Genomic DNA, 24,736 nt, shown 5'->3' with positions numbered 1-24,736 from the left:
GAACTGCTGATCTAGCAGTAGCCTGCAGTGCTGCATTTAACCACATTTAACCACACATGGGCACAGTGTTTGCATAGGAGCTCACCTGTTCCCTAAACCACCAAAATGAAATTAAGCCTGGTGCTTTAGCACCAAACCATAGGCTACCTATTCCAGCTGTGTTAATATAATGTGCTAACTAAATATTAGCAATCTACAGAGGATGCTAAGCAGTCTATACCACATAACAACATTGTAATAAAATTATAACATCATGTCTTACTAACCATTACAGGTAGTCTGTTAGAAATTCTGTTTATATATAAAACCACTGATCAAACAGAGTACAGTCACCACGTGCTTTACTGCTCAACTATTTTAACTGTAACAGAAAACAGGAAATTCTATTCAGAACAAAAGAGCATATATATCAATCATTCAAATTTGAAACACTGCCATCTACTGGCTGAATACTACTGTGGTTGTTGCATAAAAACACATTCCAACAATGAATTCCAACATAGCCCTTGACTTGCAACCATTTGTTTGGTGACCATTCAGAGATACAATGGCAATGAAAAAGTGACTTATGTCTGTTTTCACATTTACGACCATTGTGCTATCTCCATGGTCATGTGATCAAAATTGGGATGTTTGGCAGCTGACTCATATTTATGATGGCTGCAGTATCCTGGGATCAAGTGACTATCTTTGCCTGCTATGCAGATTTATTATTATTTTCATAATTAATAGGATGCAGCTTAGATTTTTCTCAGTGTTAGCTGTATACAAGTCCTGTCCCCAGCTGTCCTCTTAAAATTGGCACATAACAACTGTTGAGAAACAGCTTTTTTGTGCTTTATTTTTTCCTTATCCACTAAATCACTTCCAAATGTTTTTTCCTTCCCATTGTTAAGAGATTGAAAAAAAGTTAAATTAACATGCTTTCTTTCACTTGTCAGCTGCAGGACAGACTATGTGTCAGGGTTCCATATAGCATCCAAAAGTAAATCAGAATCCAAGGCAAAATGTTGCTCTAAGTTCTTATTTATTAACAGGCCCATGTTGGCCCATCTGGGAAAACACGAATCTGAAAGCTTCCAGGTTTTCCCCACCTAGTTGAATTTTCAAGATCTTGCCCCAATTTCATAACATGGTCCAATCTCCCATTGTCATGCTGGCAGTTTCACCCATCCAGTTCCAGTGAGGTGCAGAGACAAAGGATGACCTTGGCTTTCTAGAAAAAATTTAGTTCTGGCTACACAGTAGGTAACCCCGTACAATCCCCAGTCCCATTTTCCCACAAGAGAAAAAGGCATAGTAGAATAACAGAAAGCATGGAAGGCCAAAGATCCAAAAGAAATCTGCAGGCTTGGCACTATGCTTACTACCTAATTTGTTATTACAGAGTTAACATTCCAACAAATCAAGGGAAATTAAAGGAAAAAAAAATGGGCCAGATGTTATTGCTTTCACAATTGCAAAATATTTTGGCACTTTAGGATTTCGTGGAATTTGTTTTCTTCCTTCCTCTTTGCCTCCACCCACATCTACTAAGGAGAAAACGCAGCTCACAGAGAAAGCTGTGTCTGCTCTTTTCCTGCAAAGCCGCTGAGAAAACTCAAAAGGGGGAGCGATCCAGCCTCCAGAATTTTGGGTGAGTTCCTAAAATGTCTAAAGATTTTCTCTGCGACATGGTGGATAAAGTGGGGGAGATAAATCAAGAATCAGAAGGAGCAGAAAACATTTTTGAAGGCATGTAGGCTGATCTCTGGTCAACCATGATGAACGATCAGAAAAGTTGGAAAAGGGGCATTTGGATTGCTGCATTCAATCCATTCCATAGGATCCCCAATTGTATTTTTCTAGCTTCCACTTCAGTTTTTCTAGAGCAGAGGTTGCTTCTTCCCTATTTTGGCAACAGGTTTGGTTCAAATCTACTGTGATTTCTGCATACTGTCTGGAATAATTGAGCTAGGAGTTCTGAGTATTTCTTTCTATCCTTTGTTTGCTCTGTAAACATGGGGAGGCATAAAAACTCTGCCTTTCCATTCCTTTTTCTCCCATTTTCATTCTTCTTCAAATACCCTCCCGAACGTTGCAATTTTTAAGTGTAGGAAGAAAAAGCAATCTGGTTCAGTTCCAAGCAGGGAATAAAATGGAGGCTGCTTAAGAAATTAAAGTTTATTGATGAACACAATCATAAGGTGCAGCTGACAATTTAGCTTGATGGGTGCAGGGGTTTTTATACAGTTTCTGAAATGCTGCAGGGGGGCGGGGGAGGGTTGTGCAATGTAGTGAGCCTGGTATCTTTTACTATTTCAATGGTGGTGGGTTAACCCTATTATGCCTTAAAAGGTCACGCCCTGTTCTTGGAATTTGGGTGGAGGAGGATGTAAATTTTAATCTCATCGCTGCAGGTTAAGGTGTTTTGTTTGTGATTAGGCTGGCCCAGTCTTTCTTAACGGGCATCTGCTGTAGCCTATTAAGAAAGATTTGGGGCTGCTTTCTGCCTCTAAGAACGTATTTCTCCATTTCTTCTTTGGGGAAATATAATGATTCTACCCAGTGGCGGGCTTCAAAAATTTTAGGAAAGGGTTCTCTGCCCTGTAGGCATGGCCATGGTGGGCATGTCCTAGTCGGCCTCTACCATGGTAGGGGAGGGCCATTTTTGCCGTCCCCAGGCACCAGAGGCTTTCTTTGAGCCTCCAGGAGGGCGAAAACAGGCTCCGGGGGCCCTCTGGAGACCAGAAATGGGACCGTTTCCAGCCTTCCTGAACTTCTAGTAGGCGCATTTTTTGCCCTCCACAAAGGATATACATAGGAAATATGAAAAGGGCAGAATCAGTGGTGGGTTTCTCCGGGTACGGTCTGGTACGACCATACCGGTAGTAGCCGGGAGCAGCTGACAGCATACCCGGTACGGTGGCTTGTTTGCCCCACCCGCCCGCATTCTATACCTGTTTTTAAAGCAACCGGCCATTTGCATATGCGCACACAGTGTGTGGTGCCTGCGCGAGCCCCAACAAGCAGCTGGGTGTCGCAGGAGCAGTGGGTTGCCCATGCATGCACAAACAGGACGCATGGCCCCAAGAGCAGTGTACCGGTAGCGATGGTAAGAGCAACCCACCACTGGGCAGAATATTATATTTCCCTTAAAAGAGAAATAGAAATCTCAAGGGAAACAGAAACTCAGATCTTTAGCTTCCTGCTCCCAGCAGATATTTGGTGCCCATTGAAAAGGACTGGGCGGGCCTATCTACAAAACAATAAACCTTCAGCTCCAGGGTGATGAGATTAAGACATGACCCTCCGGCAGGGGTGGGTTGCTGCCAGCATTACTGCCGGTTCGGTGCATGCGCAATTTTGCATGTGTGCCAGGTGTGTGCTCCATGCGCATGCACAGTTGCCCATAAATAGGTCTGCACATGTGCAGAACATTAAAAAATGGAGAGAAAAAATATGCCAGGGAACTGATTCGGAGGCGTGATAGGCCTGGGTCGCTGCCGGTTCCAGCGACCCAGGCCAGCAAACCGCTACCGGTTCAGCTGAATTGGGACGAACCGGTAGGAACCCACCTCTGCCCTTCAGGACATAATAGGATTATCTAGAAGCAGGGCTCACTGCATTGCGAAATCACCTGGGGACATTGAATCACCCTCCAGGCTTCAATCAAACTTGATTCAGACAAAGTGACCCCACATGGCCCCGTGGGAGTCTGACTACCAACTAATAGAATACATTTCTTGCACAGGAACAGGAAGCTCAAGGGCCCAAGAGAGGGCATAAATAACCCTTACTCTCCACTCCCTGTGGTCAACTGTACCAGGACTATGTGATTGATGGTTCTGCTCCAATAAACCATCTTTCCAATCGGCCTCCATGTTTTCAGTGTCTTTCTCCCTACTTGGAACTCAACCAGGTGGATATTTCTCCCAACAACATCGCATCTGTTCTTTTTAATACAGGTAGTCCTTGGCCCACGATCACAATTGAGCCCAAAATTTCTGTTGTTAAGTGAGGCCATGGTTAAGTGAGTTTTGTCCCATTTTGCCACCTTTCTTGCCACAGTTGTTAAATGAATTCCTGCAGTTGTTAAGTTAGTAACACAGTTGTTAAAGAAATCTAGCTTCCCCATTGACTTTGCTTGTCAGATGATTGCAAGACACCGCAACCTTCATAAATATGAGTCAGTAGCCAAGTGTCTAAATTGTTACCCCCTGATTGAAGCGATGCTGCAAAGGACGTTAAGTGTGAAAAATGGTGATAAGTCCCTTTTTTTCAGTGCCGTTGTAACTTTGAATTGTCAGTAAATGGACTGTTGTAAATCAAGGACTAGCTGTAATCAGTTGTAATTTTTGACATTGGGCTTGTTTTTGTCAAAAATATACCCCATTGAACTGACTTTTCATTTGCTTCCTAGAAGCTATTCTCTTGTAACAATTTTTTTTTTGACTGTCTATCTAAGATGAAGGATATCAAAGCAGCTGAGCCAGTGCCTTGATAATAGCAATGGTTTGTATCTAGCCACTTAGAAATAGCCAAGGTTTATCTAAAATACATTTTGTCAATCTTCAGAAGTTCTAGAAATCCAAAACCATCTACCGTATTTTTCGGAGTATAAGATGCACCTTTTTACAACCCCACTCCCAAAGAGGGTGAAAATCTGGATGCATCTTATACACTGAATACAGCATTTTTCCCTCCAGAAACCCCGCCCCCTTTGCAGAAATGGCCATACAGAGGGTTTGGGAGGCCTGCAATGTGCTCCTGGGGGTTGGGGAGGGCAAAAGCGAGTGAAAAACGGCCCATTTTTTTCCTCATTTTTGCCCACTCCCAGCCTGTAGGAGCACTCTACAAGCCTCCTAAAGGCTACGCATGCCTTGGGCAAAAAAACGGGCCATTTTTTCCTCATTTTTTGGGGGGGGGGTAGCCCCCAGGAGAAAATCTTGGTGCATCTTATACTCCGAAAAATATGGTAGGCTTCTGCTGATGGATAGTTTGGGATGCAAATTCTCACCCCGATATCTGTGAAGATTCTCAGCCATCCAGGTCACGGTTGTCCCAAATGTACTTTTTCAAGACGCAAATGTACTACCCCGATATCAATTCTGTGATCTGCATTCTCTTCTCTTTTAGGTCTAGTTGTCGCCATGCCTCGGAAGTTGGCCTATTCGGTATTGGTACTCTTTGTGGCATTGCTGCTGGGATCCTTGCCAACGCTTGCCCAGAGAGAAACCCCTCATGGCAAATTCAACCGGCAGCATGTCGCCGCAAAGCCCAATAGCGGAGTGGACGCCCGGGTCTATTGCAACCTGATGATGCAACGAAGAGGAATGACAAACATCAAGTGTAAACCTACCAACACCTTCATCCATGGGGAAGCCACAGCAGTGAAAGCCATCTGCAACAATGGAGGCACTTACTCAAGTGATAATTACTACGACAGCAATAACGCCTTTGAGCTCACCGTTTGCCGTGTGACAGGGGGAGGAGCCACACCTCCCAATTGTAATTACCGAGGCAGAGTTAGCACCCAGCACATCCGAGTTGCCTGCATAAATGGCCTGCCGGTGCATTTCAAGCAAGCTCTTTAGAAATATCGACAACCATGATGGCTAGTTAGGGATTATATATCTTCAGCTGCTTTAGAAGCCAAGAAGATTTCCTATTTTTACTGCAATGGTGTATTTCAGTTACAATTTGCTCTTTTTCTTAGTTTCTTTCTACCTGCCTTCCCCTCTTCTTTCAGTCTTCCTCTCCAACTGTTTTAGACAAGCTGGGGACCTCCAAATAGATTGGGCTATGATTCCCCATGATTCCCAGCCAGCTTGGCTGACAGGAACTCTGGGAGATGTAGTCCCAATACAATTGTGGGGGATCTGAGCTGTGGCAGGCCTTCATTTGCTCACCATATCTGGGTCTGGTGACCATAAGATAGCTGCAAAGTGATACAGAAAAACTTCCAGGGAATTCTAGATGTTGTAGTTTACACATCTTAAAGTGGTGAGGTCTAAAATATAGTCAGGTCGGAAGTTTTTGCTGTGATCTAACAGACATTCAATCCAAATTATGGCAATAATATATTTCAGTCTCTCTTTTTTTGTTTGTTCTATACTGCCTTCTAGTGGCTGTGAATCAAAATGACTGTTGTATCCATCAAAATGTTGATATAGCTTCTCTAACGTCAAACTTTCTGTTTTTCTGCCTTTTGAGGAAAATTGAGGCTAATAATTCTGCAGAGAAAACTGGATATTGGAGTATATAGCAGCCACCCCAAACTAGCATTCTTCAGCTATGTGACTTAAATATCACAACTCACTTCTCCCATGGGCGATGACATGTGAGAAGTCGTGGTATTTAAAATGCTACATGTCCAAATTACTTTTATAGGGTCAGAGGTTTTTTTTGCTAGGAAATGTAGCCATCTTTCATTTTAAACTAGACCATTTGCTTTCCTTCCTGAGGAAATGTGTTTTGAAACATAATGCTGGTCTGTGACCATAATACAAATTGAAGCATAATTTTAGGCACCCGGAGAAACAGATGTGCTCTGAATTTCTTTATATAAATATAAAAAATACAAATTCAAATAGAATTAACTTTGCTTTAATTCAATTAAAATATATCAAGTAAATAAAAATTAATTAACTTTAAATTTTCAAATTAAATTAAAATTTAAGGCAGTTTTCTTTCAAAAAAATGATTTTCTTAAAAAATAGATACATTTTTTAAAAAGAGAATAGAATTTCTGAGCCATTTCTTGTTAAGATTGATTCACATGAAAGGTTCTTTAAGCTAATATGTCTTGAGTGTTTTTACCTCCATCGCCAAATGTTTGTGGAAAATCAAGAATGAAACTGTATGTTATTATTTCTGGGATTGATGGAAAGTGGAAAATATCTATTTATAGCTTTTGTTTGGATCTCTTTCCTCTAGCAGCTTCATGCAATAAAGTCTTCGTTTACATACAGAATGGCATTGTGGTATGATCACTACTATTACTGTTGTCATTTGGAAATGTGTGTCTTTTTTTTTAATCTGCTTTTTCATTATTTGCCAGCCCCAACTGTTGTACAAGTGCCTATTGTTTTGAGCAACAAACATGACACCCAATAACAACATTGTTAGCTTAATGAGTTTTGATCTTCTCTTTGAATGGCTTAGGACAGTTTACTCACTATAATTCCCATAGTCATACCTTTTCCTTTAGAGAAAAATACCTTAGATTCAGACAGGGATGAGCTTCAAAAATTTCAGCAACAGGTTCTCTGCCTGGTTGCTGGGTGGCTGTGGCCATGCTGGGCATGGCCTAGTTAACCTCCTGCACCACAGCTGGGTTGGGGGTGGTGTTTTTGCCTTCCCAGGGCTCCAGAGGCTTTCCTTGTGCCTTCAGGAAGGTGAAAACAGCCTCCCTAGGCTCCGGAGGCCGAAAGTGCCTTTCCAAACTTCTGGTAGGCCCATTTTTCACCCTCCCCGAGCTTCCGCACACAATCTGCACTTACCTGAGTCCAAAACAAGCAGTGTGGGGACTCCTGGGAGGGGCAGGGTGGGGCGAGGCCAGCCAGAAGTTGGATTTGGAGGTTCTCTGAACTGCACAGAATCTTAGCTAGAGATTCTCACAAACCCCTGCGAACCCCCAGCAGCCCACCCCTGGATTCAAAAATTTTGAAATTTGAAATTGAAATTTAATAAATTTGTATGCCGCCCAATCTCATAGGACTCAAACTTCAGAAATGATCTGAAAATCTGCAAAGAGGCCAATAGGGAAACCATGAGATTAAGTAGGGCTACAGATCTGGCATGCAAAAATATAATATGTCACTAGAGGGCACCACTATTTTTCAAATCCTGTAAATCAGCACGGAAATCAGATATAGGGAATCCTCGACTTAAAACAGTTCGCTTAGTGACTGTTACGACAACAGAGAAAAAAGTGACTTAGCAACATTTTCCATAATTATGACCATTGCAGTATCCCCATGGTCATGTGATTTACATTCTGATGCCTGACAACTGATTCACATTTATGACCGGTTGCAGTATTCCGGAGTCATGTGATCCTCTTTTTCAACCTTCAGACAAGCAAAGTCAATGGGGAAGCCAGATTCACTTAACAACAGTGTTACTAATTTTACAACTGCACTTAACAAATGTGGAGAGAAAAGTTGTAAAATTGGACAAACTCACTTAACAAAAGTTTCACTTAGCAACATAAATTTTGGGCTTAATTGTGGTCATAATTTGAGGACTACCTGTATTCACTTAACATCTACCCAGGTTAACTCCAAGAATCCCTGGAGAGAGGAATGGTACCTTCCTCTGACTTGAACTAGTGCAGGGGTGGCTTCCGTCACTCTCTACTGCCAGTTTGCTTATGGATGCGCTGCGCATGCGCATAAGCCCAAAACAGAGAACCAGTTTGGAGGCGTGGCAGTCCTGGGTCACTGCCGGTTCCAGCGACCTGGGCCGCCAAACCTCTATTGGTTTGGACAAACTGGTCCGAACTGGTAGGAACCCACCACTGTATTAGTGATCCCTCTATTAACCACCTAGTTTTCACCTGCCTTTTTCTGTCTGGTTGAAATTGAACAGAAGCAATGGAAGAAATGCCTCCGTCCTGTATTGGTGGGGGTGGAAAAATTCCCCTTGTTGTGACTGTGGTGCTGACATGGAAACTGTTAAGCATATTGTCCAAGATTGCCTACCACATGCGTTATCTGATTCTCCAGAACAGGGGTGTCAAACTCAAGGCCCGGGGGCAGATCTGGCCTGTGGGGGGTTCTTAGATCTGGCCCGCGGGGCTGCCCTGAAAACAGCAAAGGACTAGTCCACAGTGCCTCTGCCAGCAAAAGTGGAAGCTCCATTTTCAGTGGCAGAGAGTTGCAGGAGGGCATCACAGCCGAAAATGGAGCTTGGAAGCCCACTTTTCCTGAGTGCTCAGGCCACAATTGGCAGCCCCAACACCAGTGACATTGAGCCGGCCACACCCAGCCTGAAGCAACTGCCAGAGGCCATCGCCTGGACAGCTGATTTGGACATCCAATTATGAAGCCACTGCCGTATTCCTGCAGAAGTTTTGTATATAATTATGAGGATTGTGTATATAAGTTTACTTTTGTCATGTTTTCCTTATAAGCTAGATAAGAAGGCACCCCACTTCCATTACTATCTTCTATTTCACTTTCCTGCCAGCACGGGAAGATTGCAGCCCAGTTATGTAGCCTTTACCCAAGGCTGTAGTGGGGAGAATCCCAAGAGGTTTAATAGTAACAACATAACATGTACTAAAGAAAACTTACCTTAAACCAAGAGGGGAGATTAATATTAGTGACTGTTTTTGAATAAGTAACATACAAATTGGGTGAATCCCATCCAAGTTGCTTTCCAACAGGGACTGAGTCTACATTGTGCATTTGTGTATATGCACACACCAGGGGTGGGTTTCTCGCCCCGTTCCAACCGGATCGGTTGGAACGAGGCCGGCGGCGTCCTCGCGCACGCACGCGGCGTCCTCGCGCACGCACGCGGCGCGCGTGTGCACGCACGCGGTGCGCGCATGCGTACTAGCGTCTGCGCAATGCTCCAGCTGCTCCTGGAGGATCGCGCAGGCGCTGTATGCGTTCTGCGCATGCGTGGAAAGCGCAGAATTCGTAAAAACCAGGTAAATAGTGGGCGCGGGTGTGCGGGCGCGCGCGGGCGCGGGGGGGGGGGGCTTCGCCGTTCCCGGAAGTTACTTACTTCCGGGTTCGGCGACCAACCGGATCGCAGGGACCGGTGCGAACCGGTCGAAACCCACCCCTGGCACACACACATTTGTGTATAAAAGAAAAAGCTACCGTAATTGTCCTGTCACAGCATAAGCATCCACTGGAGGGAAGAGTCAAAAAAAAAAAAGGCAAGATGCCAATGAAGCTTCAAAACCTGTTTTACATTGTCCACCAAAAGCAGATTTTTGATCATGTATTTTGATCATGCTCAGAGCAATCAAACTTGTTCAGGGGGGGGGACAGACCTGGCCCACAGGGGCCGCCCTGAAAACAGCAAAGGACTAGCCCACAGTGCCTCTGCCAGCGAAAATGGAGCTCAGGAGTTTTTCTGATTAAGAAAAAATGACAAAAAAAGTTTATCAATCTTCTGAGGGTTGGGATAAATGGTAGAAGTTGACCAAAAATGTTCCAAAGTCTTGTCCAGTTCAGTGGAACCACCATGAGCCAAACTGGACTTGTGGCCTGGGAAAAAAAAAATGCAATCTCTCATTGACTAACAAAACCAGAATGGCATGTGGGAGAAAATACATTCGCAACTCACAGGAATTCCAGATGTTGCAATCTCTCATTACCTAACCAAACCACAGAGACATGTGGGAGAAAATGTTTTCACAAACCAAAGGAGCTCCAGCGATGATTCTACATCGGAAGAAGGTTGCTCACCTTTCTTTGGCCCAGATGGATTTCAAGAACTAAGAAAGGTATTTGACCTACAAAAGTTGGTTTTCCCCAGATATAATCTTTGGAGTCAGAGTAAACGAGATAAGGAAACTAGACCTGAAGGCGGCATCAAAAGCTTGATGAATATTAGAGGTGGAAACCAAAGTTTTTCTGCCTGTACTGGATCGTTCCTGTTTGTTGCTGTTCTATCTATGACCAAATATTGACCAGTCCAATGGAAACTGACTGAAAGAATAATATGTGCATTTCTTAAGATAAGGGCCAGGATCATCAGCAGTTGAGGTTATTCACTCCAGAATGTCAAAAATGTACTGAATAAATCCCCGTGAGTGGTATATAATGAAGATCTTTCTTAAGGCTTCCTTAAACAGGCTTATCTATCCTGTTCTGGGGAGTTGTGTGAAAACAGCCAATCTAATGCCTTCAAAATATGTGCCTTTGAAGCATCAAAAGTGGCCACACCATTCTTTTAGGAATGCCATATTTTCTTTGCAGGCCACACTGAAAGAGGGGCACAGAAGGATGAAGAGGGCCCCCCAATTCTAGTGAAGCAGTTCCAACTCTGATAGAACCATGATTATGATAAATTTGCAGGAAGTGGCCCAAAGGTTCTTTTTTAAGAGTCAACTGGACTTTCTCTGAAGGTGTTTCACTTCTCATCCATAGACATGTAGGAAGTGACAACTCTCAGATGCCAGTCAATAGCCTCTTCTCTGTTGTATCAGGACATCTGTGGTCATCTGTCATCTCTTCCCAGATGTTGTGAACCTAGCCTTGCAATGTCCATACGACATCTTCAATGTGTGGTGAGAAAGCTTAATGACATATACAGTCCAAGTTTTGGGCTATGACTATCTGAGGTTGATGTGTTCCTATGTTCAGTCACTAATAAGCTTGCTTCCGTTTTGCCAGTGTTCCCCACCTAGTCTTCTTCATCTATATCTACAGAACTGCAAAGACTACAAACTTGAAATTCCTCTTGGTTTCTAGGTGCTCACTAAGAAAGGATTTTTCAAAATGACCATCAGATCATCAGTATTTCTTATAGAGTATTGTATTAACAGACATTGATGCTAAGAAATGAGACGTTCTACTCCCCCTCCCCACCTGTGGTGAACTCTGTTCCAACTGCCAGTTGCCTTATATGGGCATGGTCAACATGTGACTCATCCAGCCTAAGGGCTGGCCCAATCACATGGTTTCGTAGCGAAGCATGGGTATCCAGCTAGTCTTCCATAAAAGGAAAAGAAATGCTACTACTTCTCCCTCCATTGTTTCCTCACCTTGTTCTAGAGTAAGGGTTTCTATTTTTTTTTTTTGTCATCTTGTCTCCTTTTCACATTGAACTCAAACCAGGGGTTGGTTGCTCCTGGCATTACTGCCAGTTCGGTGCACGGGGGCACATTTGCACAAAAATAGATCTGCGCATGCGCAAAACATTTAAAAAGAACAAAAAATAAATTTGTGCAATTACAATTGTTCTGTGCATGCGCAGAACAGAAAATCAAGATGACGGCCCCATAGGAGAACCAGTTCGGGGGCGTGGCAGGCCTAGGTCGCTGCCGGTTCCAGTAACCCAGGCCACTAAACCACTACCAGTTCGGCCAAACCGAGCCCACCTCAGACTCAAACAAACCATGAAGAAATACAATAAAACATTGAGAAAGAAGGTTTTATTGTAATAAGGCATAGCTGAAGGTTCTTCACACCTCCTCTTGATTCTGTCTGCACCTTCATAAGGGAGGTACTCTCATACTTTTGAAAAATTTACTCTAGAGAGATGTTTAATCTGATCTCTTGAAAAAGACTTTAAAATTAAGCCAAGGGCTGGTGTCCTGGTGATTCCACATCTGATCCTTTTGTGCAACTTTACACAAATACTCTGAAGTGGCTTATCCTTCAGGAATTATCTCCATGCCTTTCTTTTTGCAGGAAGACCCCATTCAGCCTCTCTCCACCCTATTTTTTTGAGATGGCAAGCAGCCCAGTCAAGGAAACAACTCACATTTTCGCAATCATTCATGGTCGCCTTTCACTGAAGGCATGTCCAATTCATGTGGGATGTGAACACACAGCCAAATGCTAAAATCACCCAGAAGATTTACAGGTGCTGTCGTTACTCTTCGATGAGTTGCAAAATTACCCCAAGAAAGAAGTGGTTTTTCATGTAGAAATGTGGTGGGTTTTTCACAGCCTCCCTTTCAGTTGCTCTTCCATGCGGTTAGAGAATTGTTTTTTTAAAAAAATGCATGGGTTTGTTTAATAAAACAGAACAAAAGAAAAAACAATACAACATTGCAATAGAATAGAATAGAATGAATAGAATAGAATAACAGAGTTGGAAGGGACCTTGGAGATCTTCTAGTCCAACCCCCTGCTTAGGCAGAAAATCCTACACCAGTTCAGATAAAATGATTACCTAATCTCTTCTTTAAAACTTCCAGTGTTGGAGCATTTACAACTTCTGGAGGCAAGTTATTCCAGTGATTAATTGTTCTAACTGTCAGGAAATTTCTCCTTCTCTCCTTGGTTAGTTTCTACCCATTGCTTCTTGTTCTACTCTCAGGTGCCTTGGAGAATAGCCTGACTCCTTTTTCTTTGTGGCAACCCCTGAGATATTGGAAGATTGCTATCAGGTCTCCCACAGTCTTTCTTTTCATTAAACTAGACAGTTCCTGCAACCGTTCTTCATTTGTTTTAGTTTCCAGTCCCCTAATCATCTTTGTTGCTCTTCTCTGCACTCTTTTCTAGAGTCTCCACATCTTTTTTTATGTTGGTGGGGAAAAGAATATAACAACAAAACATGTAAGCATGGAAGCCTTTTCATACATGCCATGATGTCTACAATGGGAGCACAACCTTGGCACAAGAAAACAGCTCTTTCCCTTTTAAAGTGCACTTTAAAGATATAGTGGGAAAATTTATTTCCCAAGTTTTTTCCCATTCTGCCAATTCTATAGTATACCCAAAATTTGCCGCCGATGTTATCATTGTTTCTTTCAGTTTCTTCTTCCATTTTAAATTTTAATAAATAATGATATATTTTTAAATCAGTTTTTCTTCAGTTCCCTGTAGAATTTTATCCAACTCTTGTGTCTCCTTATAAAATCCATTCTCTTTCCTTGTCTTTTTTATACCTTGCCTGTATTTGTAAATAGGGCCACCAGCCTATGTCTATTCGCTTGTCTTTCAATTCTTCCCTTGTTTTTAACCTTTCTTGGTTATCTAACATGTCTTCATATCTTATTATCTTGTTTATATCCAATACGTTCAGGTATATCAGAGCTTCCATTGTGGATAGCCAGACTGGGATTTTGTTGTAGTGTTTTGTTTTGATTTTTAACCATATTTGAAGTACAGCTTTTCTATTTAAATGTTTCTGGAAATAGCTATGGGTTTTGTTTTTCCCATCCCAGATAAAGCCATGCCAACCGAGTTCCAAATTGTAATCTCCTATTGTTAGTAATCTTCTGTTTTTTTAGATTGGTCCTTATCCAGGTGAGAGCTGCTGCTGTAAGCAAGCTTTCTCATAGGTCACAAGGAAACATCAAGGCTTCAAGCCACAAGGAATCAGGGCTATATTTTCCCAGTATTGAACAACTAATTTCATAGCAATAGGGAAGATTAAGAGAATCCATTTCCATTGTTCGGGTATCAATAAGGTGACCAGACGTCCCGATTTCAGCGGGAGGGTCACGATTTATAACAATTTGTCCCGTGTCTTGGGGCGTTTTAAAAAAGTTGAAAGCCCAGTGGATTTGCTTAAGAAATCCTAACCGGGGCAAGACAAAAGACACTCTGTCTAACACCTCTCTCTCTGTCTCAGTACTTTCCTTGAAAATATTAAAACTTTAAAGCAAGAAAACGGACCCCCCCCCCTTTTACTCACTTTTATAAGAAAAGATGACCAAGTACCATAGAGCTCCAGGAAATACTTGGCTAGAGAGGTAGCAAGTGTTCCTTTTTGGATTTTCCGGAGGGGAGGGGCACGGAGGTTGGAGGTCGGCTAGTGTGGAAAAAATGGTGGCAAAGTTTGTTTGAAAAATATTTCCTTGACTAATTTCACCATTTTAATTTGCTCAGTTGTTTGTATTAACATCTACATCATTCTGGTTTGACTTGGAGTGCTCACGTGTGCCTGCTGGTAAGTGAACTGTTTTTTTTCTTTTATTTTTTTAATGCATTTTAAAATAATATTTTATTTATTGTGCATAGGATTTTTTTAAAAAGTGATGGACTCCTGTGATGAGCCGATTGACAGATGATGGAAGCAGTTAGCTTCCTCCCATAATTGGGGCTTACCAGGGGTTGTGACACTAAATATATACCTTCTTCCCTGGCTTCAGCTGATAAGGAGGAGACCTGTGGCATAATGACTAAGATGTTTGCCTAAAATGCAATACAGCACAGGATCGAATCCCAGTAAGGGTATGGCTAGCTGATGAGAGCTAAATAGCTTGAAATACTAGTCTCCCTTTATTTATTTATCAGCACAAATAAAACACACACACAGACACACAGACACACACACACATATATATATATATTTATTTATTTATTTATTTAAAGTCACAACCCCTGGTATTGCCAAATATGGGAGGAAGATATATATATATATATATATATATATATATATATATATATATATATGTATGTATGTATGTATGTATGTATGTATGTATGTATATATCTGTGTATATGTGTGTGTGTGTGTGTGTATGTGTGTGTGTGTATGTATGTATGTATGTATATATATATATATATATATATATATATATATATATATATATATATATATATATATATATATAACCCCCTTCCTCCATCCAGTAACGAAAGCCGAGACAAGCGTAAATGAGAATGTTTTTTAATAACAAGTCCAGACTCTCGATGGCTGAAAGCCAAATAAACAAATGGATAAGAACTTTGGCAGCAAATCCTACAAACCTTGGCAGCAATGCAAACAAACTCTGGCAGCAATCCAGCCTGCCAAGACAAGCAGTCTCTTTTATAGTCTGGAAGAGGAGCTTAATGACCATCAGCTGAGCGTAATTACCTCCTGTAATTACGTAGTTGTTGTTGACGCCGAGTAGCCCTTCGCCGGCGTGCATCCCAGAACAACTCACAGTTGGATTCTGGATCACTCTCTCTTGTCTCTTCCACATTGATCCAAGGCTCAGGCACCACCTGGTGGTCAACCAGTCTCTCTGCGCCCTGCTTGGAGTCGGAACCCTGTTCAGGGTCCTCCACATCCTCCAGGGCCGACTAATAGGGCCCCTAGCTGTTGGAGTCTGGTGGCAGCTCCAACAGCTCCTGCTGGGCCACAACACACACACACAAACATATATATATATATATATATATATATATATATATATATATATATATATATATATATAGAGAGAGAGAGAGAGAGAGAGAGAGAGAGAGAGAGAGAGAGAGAGAGAGAGAGAGAGAGAGATAAAGGTTCCCTCGAACATATGTGCTAGTTGTTCCTGACTCTAGGGGACAGTGCTCATCCTCATTTCAAAGCCGAAGAGCCAGTGCTGCCCGAAGACGTCTCCGTGGTCATGTGGCCGGCATGACTAAACACCAAAGAAGCACGGAGCACTGTTACCTTCCCACCAAAGGTGGTTCCTATTGTTCTACTTGCATTTTCTAACATGCTTTCGAACTGCTAGGTTGGCAGAAGCTGGGACAAGTAACAGGAGCTCACTCCGTTATGTGACGCTAGGGATTTGAACCCCCGAACTGCCAACCTTTCTGATTGACAAGCTCAGCATTTTAGCCACTGATCCATCGTGTCCCTTTGTATAAATATATAGTTCTGTCTTTTTTCATCTTTAACTTTAATTAATCCAATGCTTGCATTATTATTCTTATTAGACACAAATTTTTTCTTTGTGTCATTTCCTAACAGGCACATTTTTGTTTCTAATTCCTTCTAATGTGCATCAGGTTTGTAAAGAATTTTGCTAAGCATTGCTAAAGTAGTAAATGGTTTATTACTTCCACTAATATTTGTTCAGAGATCTTTCCCTACTATTTTTGGGACAACTGTGTTGCAAATTTTGTAGAAGTGTCTATTTTGAAGGACACATAACTTTGGGTTTTGACATCGGCTTGGACGTTCAAATGACATACCTTCTTATTCAAATGCAACTCAAACAAACATCCTTTCATTCTCAACTTCTCCATCTTGCTATGTAGCCCTGGTCATAAACATCAGGGATTGACTTAATTCCTTAAAAAGGGAGTCATTCCTCACATTTCTTCATCAGCTGAAAGGTCAAAGAATCACATGCCAGGAAAACAAAATTGAGACTCACGGAACGGTGATGTGTTTACTGATTAAGAAAGAAACCCTTGGATAATTTGTTCTTCCTAATCCCAATCCTCCTCCTCTTTTTTAGCCACATGTGATCCACTGGTTCTGTCCAGTTCTAAGCGATCACTGAAGGCTCACCCCAACCCTTGGCCGAGCAATGTATAAAGAGGCCCAGAAAGCAGCAGAAAATGTAGGCATCATTTGGCTTGACTCCCAATTGTGCGAATTCCTTGGAGGTGAGTTCTGTACTGTTATTATTTTTTGGAAGAGGATGTTGGTGTTTGCAGACTGCGAACTCAAAATCAGGAAAAAGTGAGCTGGTGTTCTCCAGATGTTACCCAGATGCCTTGGATGTCTTCCAGAGCAGGGAAGAATGATAGGCAGAGAAGATCTGTCTTTTAAAAGAATGTAGAGAGGACTAAATTGTCACTCCCTAGGTTAGATGATGAGAAGCCAAAAAAAAAAAAAGTCTTTGTTTCACATATTTAAAACCCAGTTTCATTCAGCTTGGCTAATGAAACGAAACCCGGGGCACAATTATGGTTTCAGAGTTTCTTTGCTTGCAGGAAGGGAGAGACTATTTATAATGCATTGTTACAGGATTTTATTTATTTAGATTTAGGTGTTGCTCTTCTCCCAAACAACCCTGGGCAGCTCAGGTATTCAGAGAAAGAACAAGGTTCAAAACACAGTCCAACATACATAAAGAAGAGATGGCTGAAAAGAATTTCAGCTCTTTCCTTGTGGCCAAGGAAAGTGGTGGGATCCTTGTGGCCAAGGAAAGTGGTGGGATTCAAATAATTTAACAACCAGTTCTCTGCTCTAATGTTTCTTCCAACAATCAGTTCATGAAACTGCTCAGAAAGTTAACAACTGTTTCTTCTGAAGTGGTGCAAACTGGCTGAATCAGCAGGGCTTTTCAGCTGGAGAAGGCAACTATATGCATGCAACACTTTTTCTTTTTTTTTGAGAGGGGGGAACATCACTTTTGTTTGGTCCACCAAGCAGCCAGAGTCCTCTTTTGGATAAGCTGTTGGACCAGGAATGGGGAAACTTCAATTCTAGGCCACCCTCAGCCCAGGAGTTTGATAGCTTAATTTGAGCAAATTTCTCTCTCAATCTAATCCACCACATAGGGAAGTTGTTGAGAGGAGAGAATGAATGGAGGAATGTCTGGGCATTGGAATTAAAGGGGAATATTTGTAGCTCAGGGTTGAAATGAGGGATCCTTGATGCTCTCTGAACTTGGTTGTTTGCTTGCAGATGTTTCATTACCCAAACCAGGTAACAACATCAATGCTGATGTTGCTTAGTTTGGAAATGAAACATCTGCAAGAAAGAAACAAAGCTCAGAGAGCACTGAGGATCCCCCATTAATCAAATGAACTAATAAACTTTCCTAGTGTCTGCTTCATAACAGACAATCACTTGTTCAATGTTGCTGTCTAGCATTAATCATCACAAGGCATCTAAGTAGTGCCCTTACAAAAACACACTTGTTCCATCAAAAAACAACATAAACTAATAATAGCAATAGAACTTAGACTTATACACTGCTTCACGGTGCTTTACAGCCCTTTCTAAGCAGAGTCAGCATATTGAACCCAACAATCTGGGTGCTCATTTTAACCACCTCGGAAAGATGGAAGGCTGAGTCAACCTTGAGTCGGTGAGATTTGAACTCCTGGAGTGAGCAGTGTGTTAGCCCTGTAGTACTGCCTTCTAACCACTGCACCACCACAATATAAACAATAAGAAATGAAGAGAGAAGAAGAATAGAGATTTGAAAAATGTAGAAAGAAAAAGAAAGGGGGAAAAAAAACAGATACAAAGAATGATTTCTGACTACTTCTGTATAAAGAACTCTTACATTTGACTCTTAGCTTAAGACTATAATAGAATGTTCATGGGGAAAATGCAAGGACACACTTGTTGTGTAGCAAAAAATAGATCAGAGCACCTAGGCAAAATTGATCAGGGCACCTAGGCAAAATGCTATCCTCAAATTCTTCTCCTTAAAACATGTACATTTGCATTCAAAGGTAGTATTTCCATATTTTCTACACTAAAGACATTTTTGTTGCCTTGCGCTTTTGCTAAATGACTTCCTCTTGGCTTTACTGCAACAGAGTTCAGTTGAAAGCAGGACTTTTGCAATTGATTTCACAAGGGCTGATCCCCAACCAAGCATGCATATTACTAAGTGATGTATGTTTGTAAGCTGCCTTGGATGCATCAGTCTTCTGTGTTCACTGTAGTTACCTGTTTTTCCCTGAAAATAAGACCAGATCTTATATTAACTTTTGCTCCAAAAGACACATTAGGGCTTATTTTCTGGTTAGGTCTTATTTTCAGGAAATACGGTACTAAATGTGTCTGGCTGGCTGAGGATCTTAACTGGGACTTATTTTGGGGGTAGAGCTTATATTATGAGCATCCAGAAAACGATGCTAGGCTTATTTTTCTGGTTGGGTCTTATTTTCAAGGAAGCAGGGAATTCACTGCGTCGAAAGAAATAGGTACAGGTAGTCCTCAACTTACAACAGTTCACTATTCAAAGTTACAATGGCACTGAAAAAAGTGACCCTGTTACTAGTTTAATAAACTGCAGTGATTCATTTATTAAGTGTGGCAAGAAAGGTAAAATGGGGCAAACTTCATTTGACAAATGTCTTGCTTAACAACAGAAATTTTGGGCTCAATCGTGGTCGTACGTTGAGGACTATTTATACCAAAGGTCTTCACTGCAATCCTTTTTGTTTGTTTCTATGTATCACTATTCTTACTACGGTAGCTTTAGTACTTCCTAATGGTCTTCAGCTTGCACTAATTGAGTTTGACACTTCTTAGTTTTTTTAATAATGGTCAAAGTGAGTTAAATGCTGCCACCTGATGGATATTTTTATAGCGGAAAAAGAAAAAGATGTTTCGTATCTCATCCAAAAAGTTTCATCAGTTGGGACAATTGAAGCTTCTGGAATGAGAAGTGAAACATCTTCTTTGTCTTTCTCAAAAAACAGTCCAGTTGCCTTTTGAAAAGAAAAAAAAAGGGGGGGGAGCACTTTTGAGACAACTATGACCTGGATGACTGATAATCTACATAGGCATACAGTGGAAGTATTTTAAAAGAGTCTTCTGCTACCACGTTCTAATATAGAGTTCACTCAATGCAGACTTTAGCCCTCTTTTCAAGTTGCCTCCTCCCAGATGTTATAATGTCTTTGAATTATGGAGGAACTGGGGATATTCAGTCTAAAGGAGATAAATCTCTTTGCCTCTTGACTTCACAGTTCAATTATTCTATGAGTTGACCTTCAAAACAGAAGGCACCAAGATCATAAAAGTGGTCCCAAAATTAGCAGAAATTTACCCAGCTGTCACAGTGCCAGAAACTAATTCATGCTTATTATATCAGAATACTATAAATATTAAAGTAGCACAGATATCCTTTAATCTTTGATCTGCACAATGTTCTCCTATCACATGGGACACAATGGCCTTGATGACATCATCACTGCTATGGTGAGATATGGCTACCCATGTTGAACCAGCCACAACAGAAAGCGCCCTCACTCACTGCGTTATGGTGTGGTATGCCGTGGATAGAAAGACACTACAGAGAAGGGTGGGTTCTGGCGGTTGCTACTGCCGGTTTGCTCAGGGATGCGGTTTGCGCGCAGGGGTGCCTAATGCATACTACGGGTGCATGTGCAGTACTAAAAAAAATGCTTCTGCGCATGCGAAGAAACAAAAAACAAGATGGCGTTGCCTATGGCGCTGCCGAGAGAACCGTTTCAGTGCGTGGCAGGGTGAGTTACTACCTACTTGGCCAAACCGGGCCGAACTGGTAGGAACCCACCTCTGCTACAGAGGGTGGTGAGCACAGCACAATACATTATGGGCTGTCCCGATACCACTAGACGAGATCGCTAGGGCTCATTGCCTTAGAGGAGTGAGGAAAATCCTCAGGGATGACTCACATTCTGGTCAGCTCTTCTTTATTCTCATACCATCTGGATGGAGATATAGAAACATAAGCAGCCACACAAACAGGCCGAAGAACAGCTTTTAACCATAGGCTGTCAGACTCCCAAACGAAACATAACTCTACAACAACATAGTACGATTGACTTGCGGGACCGGTGCAACGTGCAATAAGTTCACATGGTGTGATAGGACTGGGTATTTGTTAATAGTATTCACTGGGCTGGAGATTTTTTGTCTTTCACTGTGTGTTGTATTGTCCTATGGGCAGAGTTTGGCATTCTGCCGGTTTGCACTGGTTCGGGCAGCGGTACGAGGCTCCGCCCACCCACCCAGACATCATCACGGACTTTCTGCACATGCTCCCACTACCAAACCAGTAGTGAAGATAAGAGGATACCATTTCTGGTTGGGGGGGTGCACAAAGGAAGGCTCAACCAACCTCATTGTACACATATTGCACTCTGATAATAAAGTTTGAAGGTCTCAAGGACAGTTGTTTGAACTGTTTTTATTTTAGCTGGTCACAAATTAGGCAGCTCTGTCCTGATCCTCCTACTTTTTTTCTCTGGTTTCAGGTCCACCTGAAATCAGCTATGCTTCTGGTTCTGAAGAAATGGGGCTGTCCGGTGTTCTTCCTGCTGATGGCACCTTGTATGATTGCAAGCCAAAGCTCCTCTGAGAATCCCCGGCATAAGAAGTTTCTAAGGGAGCACCAGGATTTTCCCGAGACCAAAGTCATGGGGCAGAATTACTGTGTTGTTATGATGCTACAAAGGGGCATGTCCAGGCCCTGCAAAACCACCAACAGTTTCGTCCATGCTCCAAGCAACCAGCTGAAGGACATCTGCAGTTGGGCTGGGACTTATTATCGCAGAGCTTTGCGGCTCAGCAAATCCGTCTTCCCTGTCACCACCTGTAATCTACAGGGAACGTCACAGGGCCAGTGTCGTTATTCGTCTCAGACGGGACAACGGCAAATCCTCATCAACTGTGATTCTTCTGGTTGGCCTGTCCATTTTGAAGAGAGCAATTTCATGTAGAGTCGATCCACTCGAAACTACGACAATTGGGTAGTTGGGTTATTATTTCGCGGAGTCAGTGCGCTGAAATCCGTAATCCTTGCTTCCCTTTTGCACCCATATCTCATCGCTTCATAATCTCATGATATAAAGAATCTGGCAGGCCAGGTTATCTGGAACATCTCTGCAAAGTTGCAGTTCAGAATTGGTCTGAAATTCGATGCCTGGATAGAATTGGCAATTTGGGTTGAACCATCATATTCAAATGTACTGTGGGATGTTAGCACCCCCCCCCCCTAGAAAAATGAAATATTCTAGGAAATATTAAAAAGGCAAAATATTATATTTCCTTGGATGAGAAATGGAAAAACATGTATATATATATATTTTAGGCAGGAAACAGACTCACTCTTAATAGCCCCATTGCCCTATACTGGTTGCACCAGGATCCGGAACCCACCACTGCAATGTATGCATGATAGGCTGTGCACCATATATGAAAAAAAAACCTCCCTTGAGAAGAGTGCATCTCTTTCCAGAAGGGTTCAAGGACATCTTAACCATCTTCCCAATATTTACAGGTATCCTTTGACAAATAATATCTGACTATGAGAATTATGACCCCTGCATGTAACCCCCCCCCCCAAAAAAAATCTATTCTATTCCTCATGATGATTGGTAGAGAAGAGGTAGCGTTCTGAGAATTAAATAAAGCTTGTCTGAGATGGATTTGAACTCTTCCTACTCAACCCCCCCCCCCTACAAGTTCCCCGTTTGGGAATCTTCTCCAATTCCAAGTTTCACTAGATTTGTTGAGAATTCATCAACATGACCAAAGCAGCATTGCGCTGCAGGCTACTCCCCTTTAATAAATCAAATGACACCACAATACATGTCCCAAACGGGTGGAGCTTTCTGTGCAATGCTGTTTCTATTCTTTAATCAATTTATTGAAACAGGTTCTATCGAAACTGCCTTCATCTATATACTTAATTATTGGTTGTTTCAGAAACAGGCAAGTTCTGTTTCCGAAAGCAACCTTTGAAGGATCCAAAACGGGCTCGATTTTGGCCTTCCCAAACTTCCGCTAGGTTCATTTTTTGCCCTCCCCAAGCCTCTGTGCCCACCCTGCACTTCCTGCATCTAAAATGGGCTGTGTGGGGACTCCTGGGAAGGGGAGGGGTGGGCGGGGCCAGCCAGGAATGGGATTTGGGGGTTCTCCAAACTGCACAGAATCTTAACTACAGAGGTTCTCCTGAACTCCTGCAAACCCCCAGCAGCCCACCTCTGCATATACATACACCCATACAATTATATACAGACTTACGCCTGGACGTAAAAGTTAACGTTCAGCTATAGAGAAATTGCAATAGGCATTTAGCACAGCTTTGCTTGTATCTTTGATAAATTAAATAATGGAAATGATTGTGATCTCTCTTTTTTATTAGAAGAATTAGCTACAGGTGATCCTCAACTTACAACAGTTCCGTTAGTGACCGTTCGAAGTTACGACAGCACTGAAAAATGTGACATGGCCTTTTTTTCATACTTATAACCGTTGCAGCATCCCACGTGATCAAACTGAGACTCTTGGGAACTGACTCACATTTATGATGGTTGCAGTATCCCGTGGTGGCTGGGTGGGGGTGTCATGTGATCCCCTTTTGCGACCTTCTGACAAGCAAAGTCAATGGGAAAAACCAGTTTCACTTAACAACCACGTTACTAATTTAAGAAACCACAGTGATTCACTTAACAACCGTGGCAAAGCAGATCATAAAATGGAACAAAATTCACTTAGCGAACAAAAATTTGGGCTCCACTTTAGTCGTAATTCAAGAACTACCTGTAGTATAAGACGCATAAGTGGAGGAAATACAAACCTCTCTTATTTTTCTAGCTGTATGCTAGAAACATACCAGGAATTCTAAACTGCTCACGTCATGGGTTGTTTTCATGATTTGGGAGGTCACCATTTTGTCCAATTCCAGATGGCTCAATCTTGGCAAATAAATCACTTACTTGGCAAGCAGTTGTTTGCCAAGTTAATTGCACAGGAAGATTCCGCAACAACAGATTACATCAACTTCCTCCAACGCTTATGGAATGCAATTGCTTTGGGGAACCAGCTCATGCAGCTCATTTTCAAAAGTAGAATGGGTCAAATCTGGTTTGCAATCTGAAATCCTCTCCCTTTGCCACCCACACCTCCTCCTTCCATAAGCATAGCTCACATGTACACAGTGGTGTAACCTTGTTACTGTATTAGCCATTTTTCTGGCTTTGCACAATGCGTTGATCTAATCTACTCTCTCAGGTTCCCACAAGCCTCGAAACCACCAAAGGTGAACTACTGGGAAGCATAATCCAGTATAGCCTTGTTGGAAGATATGTCCTTCCGGGTTCAGTGCCAAGTGGGGAAAAAGACACTGGATTTGCGGAAGTTGCTTGGAAAGAAGGTTTTAAAGGTGGACAGGATCACATGCCTTGAAGATGTTGGGTGAAGAAAAAAAGGGGAAGAGATGCTGAGTGTGCCTGAGTTTTATACACTTTCTGGCTTTTGAATTTGAGTTTGTATTCTGATTGGTTGTCAGACTCCCATGGGGACATGCAGAAGCAACTCTGCAGGCTATCCTGAGTCCCAGGCTTGGTTGAGCCTTGCTGGGTGATGTAATCTTCCCAGGTGCCATGTGGTGCGATGGGTAGAGTGCTAATCCTATCATGTCCTAAGGGCCATATCTTAATCCCATCATCCTGGATCTGAAAGGGGGCAGGGGCAGGGAGCTGTAGGAAGCTGCTTTGTCTTTAAAACACGTTTCTCCTTTTTTCCAAGTAAACATAATATTCTGCCTTTTAAATATTTCCTAGAATATTCCATTTTTCTACGAGAGTGGAAGGTGCTAACTTTCTGCAGCATGTTATGTGAAGGCGTCACTAGGTTTTTAACCAAGAGGCTTAATTGTGTTCATGGG

General features: G+C 42.2%; 2 protein-coding genes across 2 annotated transcripts; both read left to right on the top strand.

Moving 5' to 3' along the window:
• Nucleotides 1-1,160: 1,160 nt before the first annotated feature.
• LOC116522807 (ribonuclease-like) lies at nucleotides 1,161-6,955 on the top strand. The gene is made up of 2 exons (XM_032237844.1): nucleotides 1,161-1,636; nucleotides 5,119-6,955. Exon 2 carries the CDS (start codon nucleotides 5,133-5,135, stop codon nucleotides 5,574-5,576), a length of 444 nt encoding a protein of 147 aa, XP_032093735.1. The 5' UTR covers nucleotides 1,161-1,636; nucleotides 5,119-5,132; the 3' UTR covers nucleotides 5,577-6,955.
• A 13,271-nt stretch (nucleotides 6,956-20,226) lies between these two features.
• Nucleotides 20,227-21,785, top strand: LOC116521663 (ribonuclease-like). Its single transcript, XM_032236321.1, has 2 exons — nucleotides 20,227-20,280; nucleotides 21,321-21,785. The coding sequence occupies exons 1-2, from the start codon at nucleotides 20,227-20,229 to the stop codon at nucleotides 21,783-21,785; spliced, it is 519 nt and encodes a 172-aa protein (XP_032092212.1).
• Nucleotides 21,786-24,736: the final 2,951 nt, after the last annotated feature.

This window comes from Thamnophis elegans, chromosome Z, assembly GCF_009769535.1.
Source record: "Thamnophis elegans isolate rThaEle1 chromosome Z, rThaEle1.pri, whole genome shotgun sequence".
Taxonomy (NCBI): Eukaryota; Metazoa; Chordata; class Lepidosauria; order Squamata; family Colubridae; genus Thamnophis; species Thamnophis elegans.
This window is presented reverse-complemented; position numbering and strand designations above follow the sequence as displayed.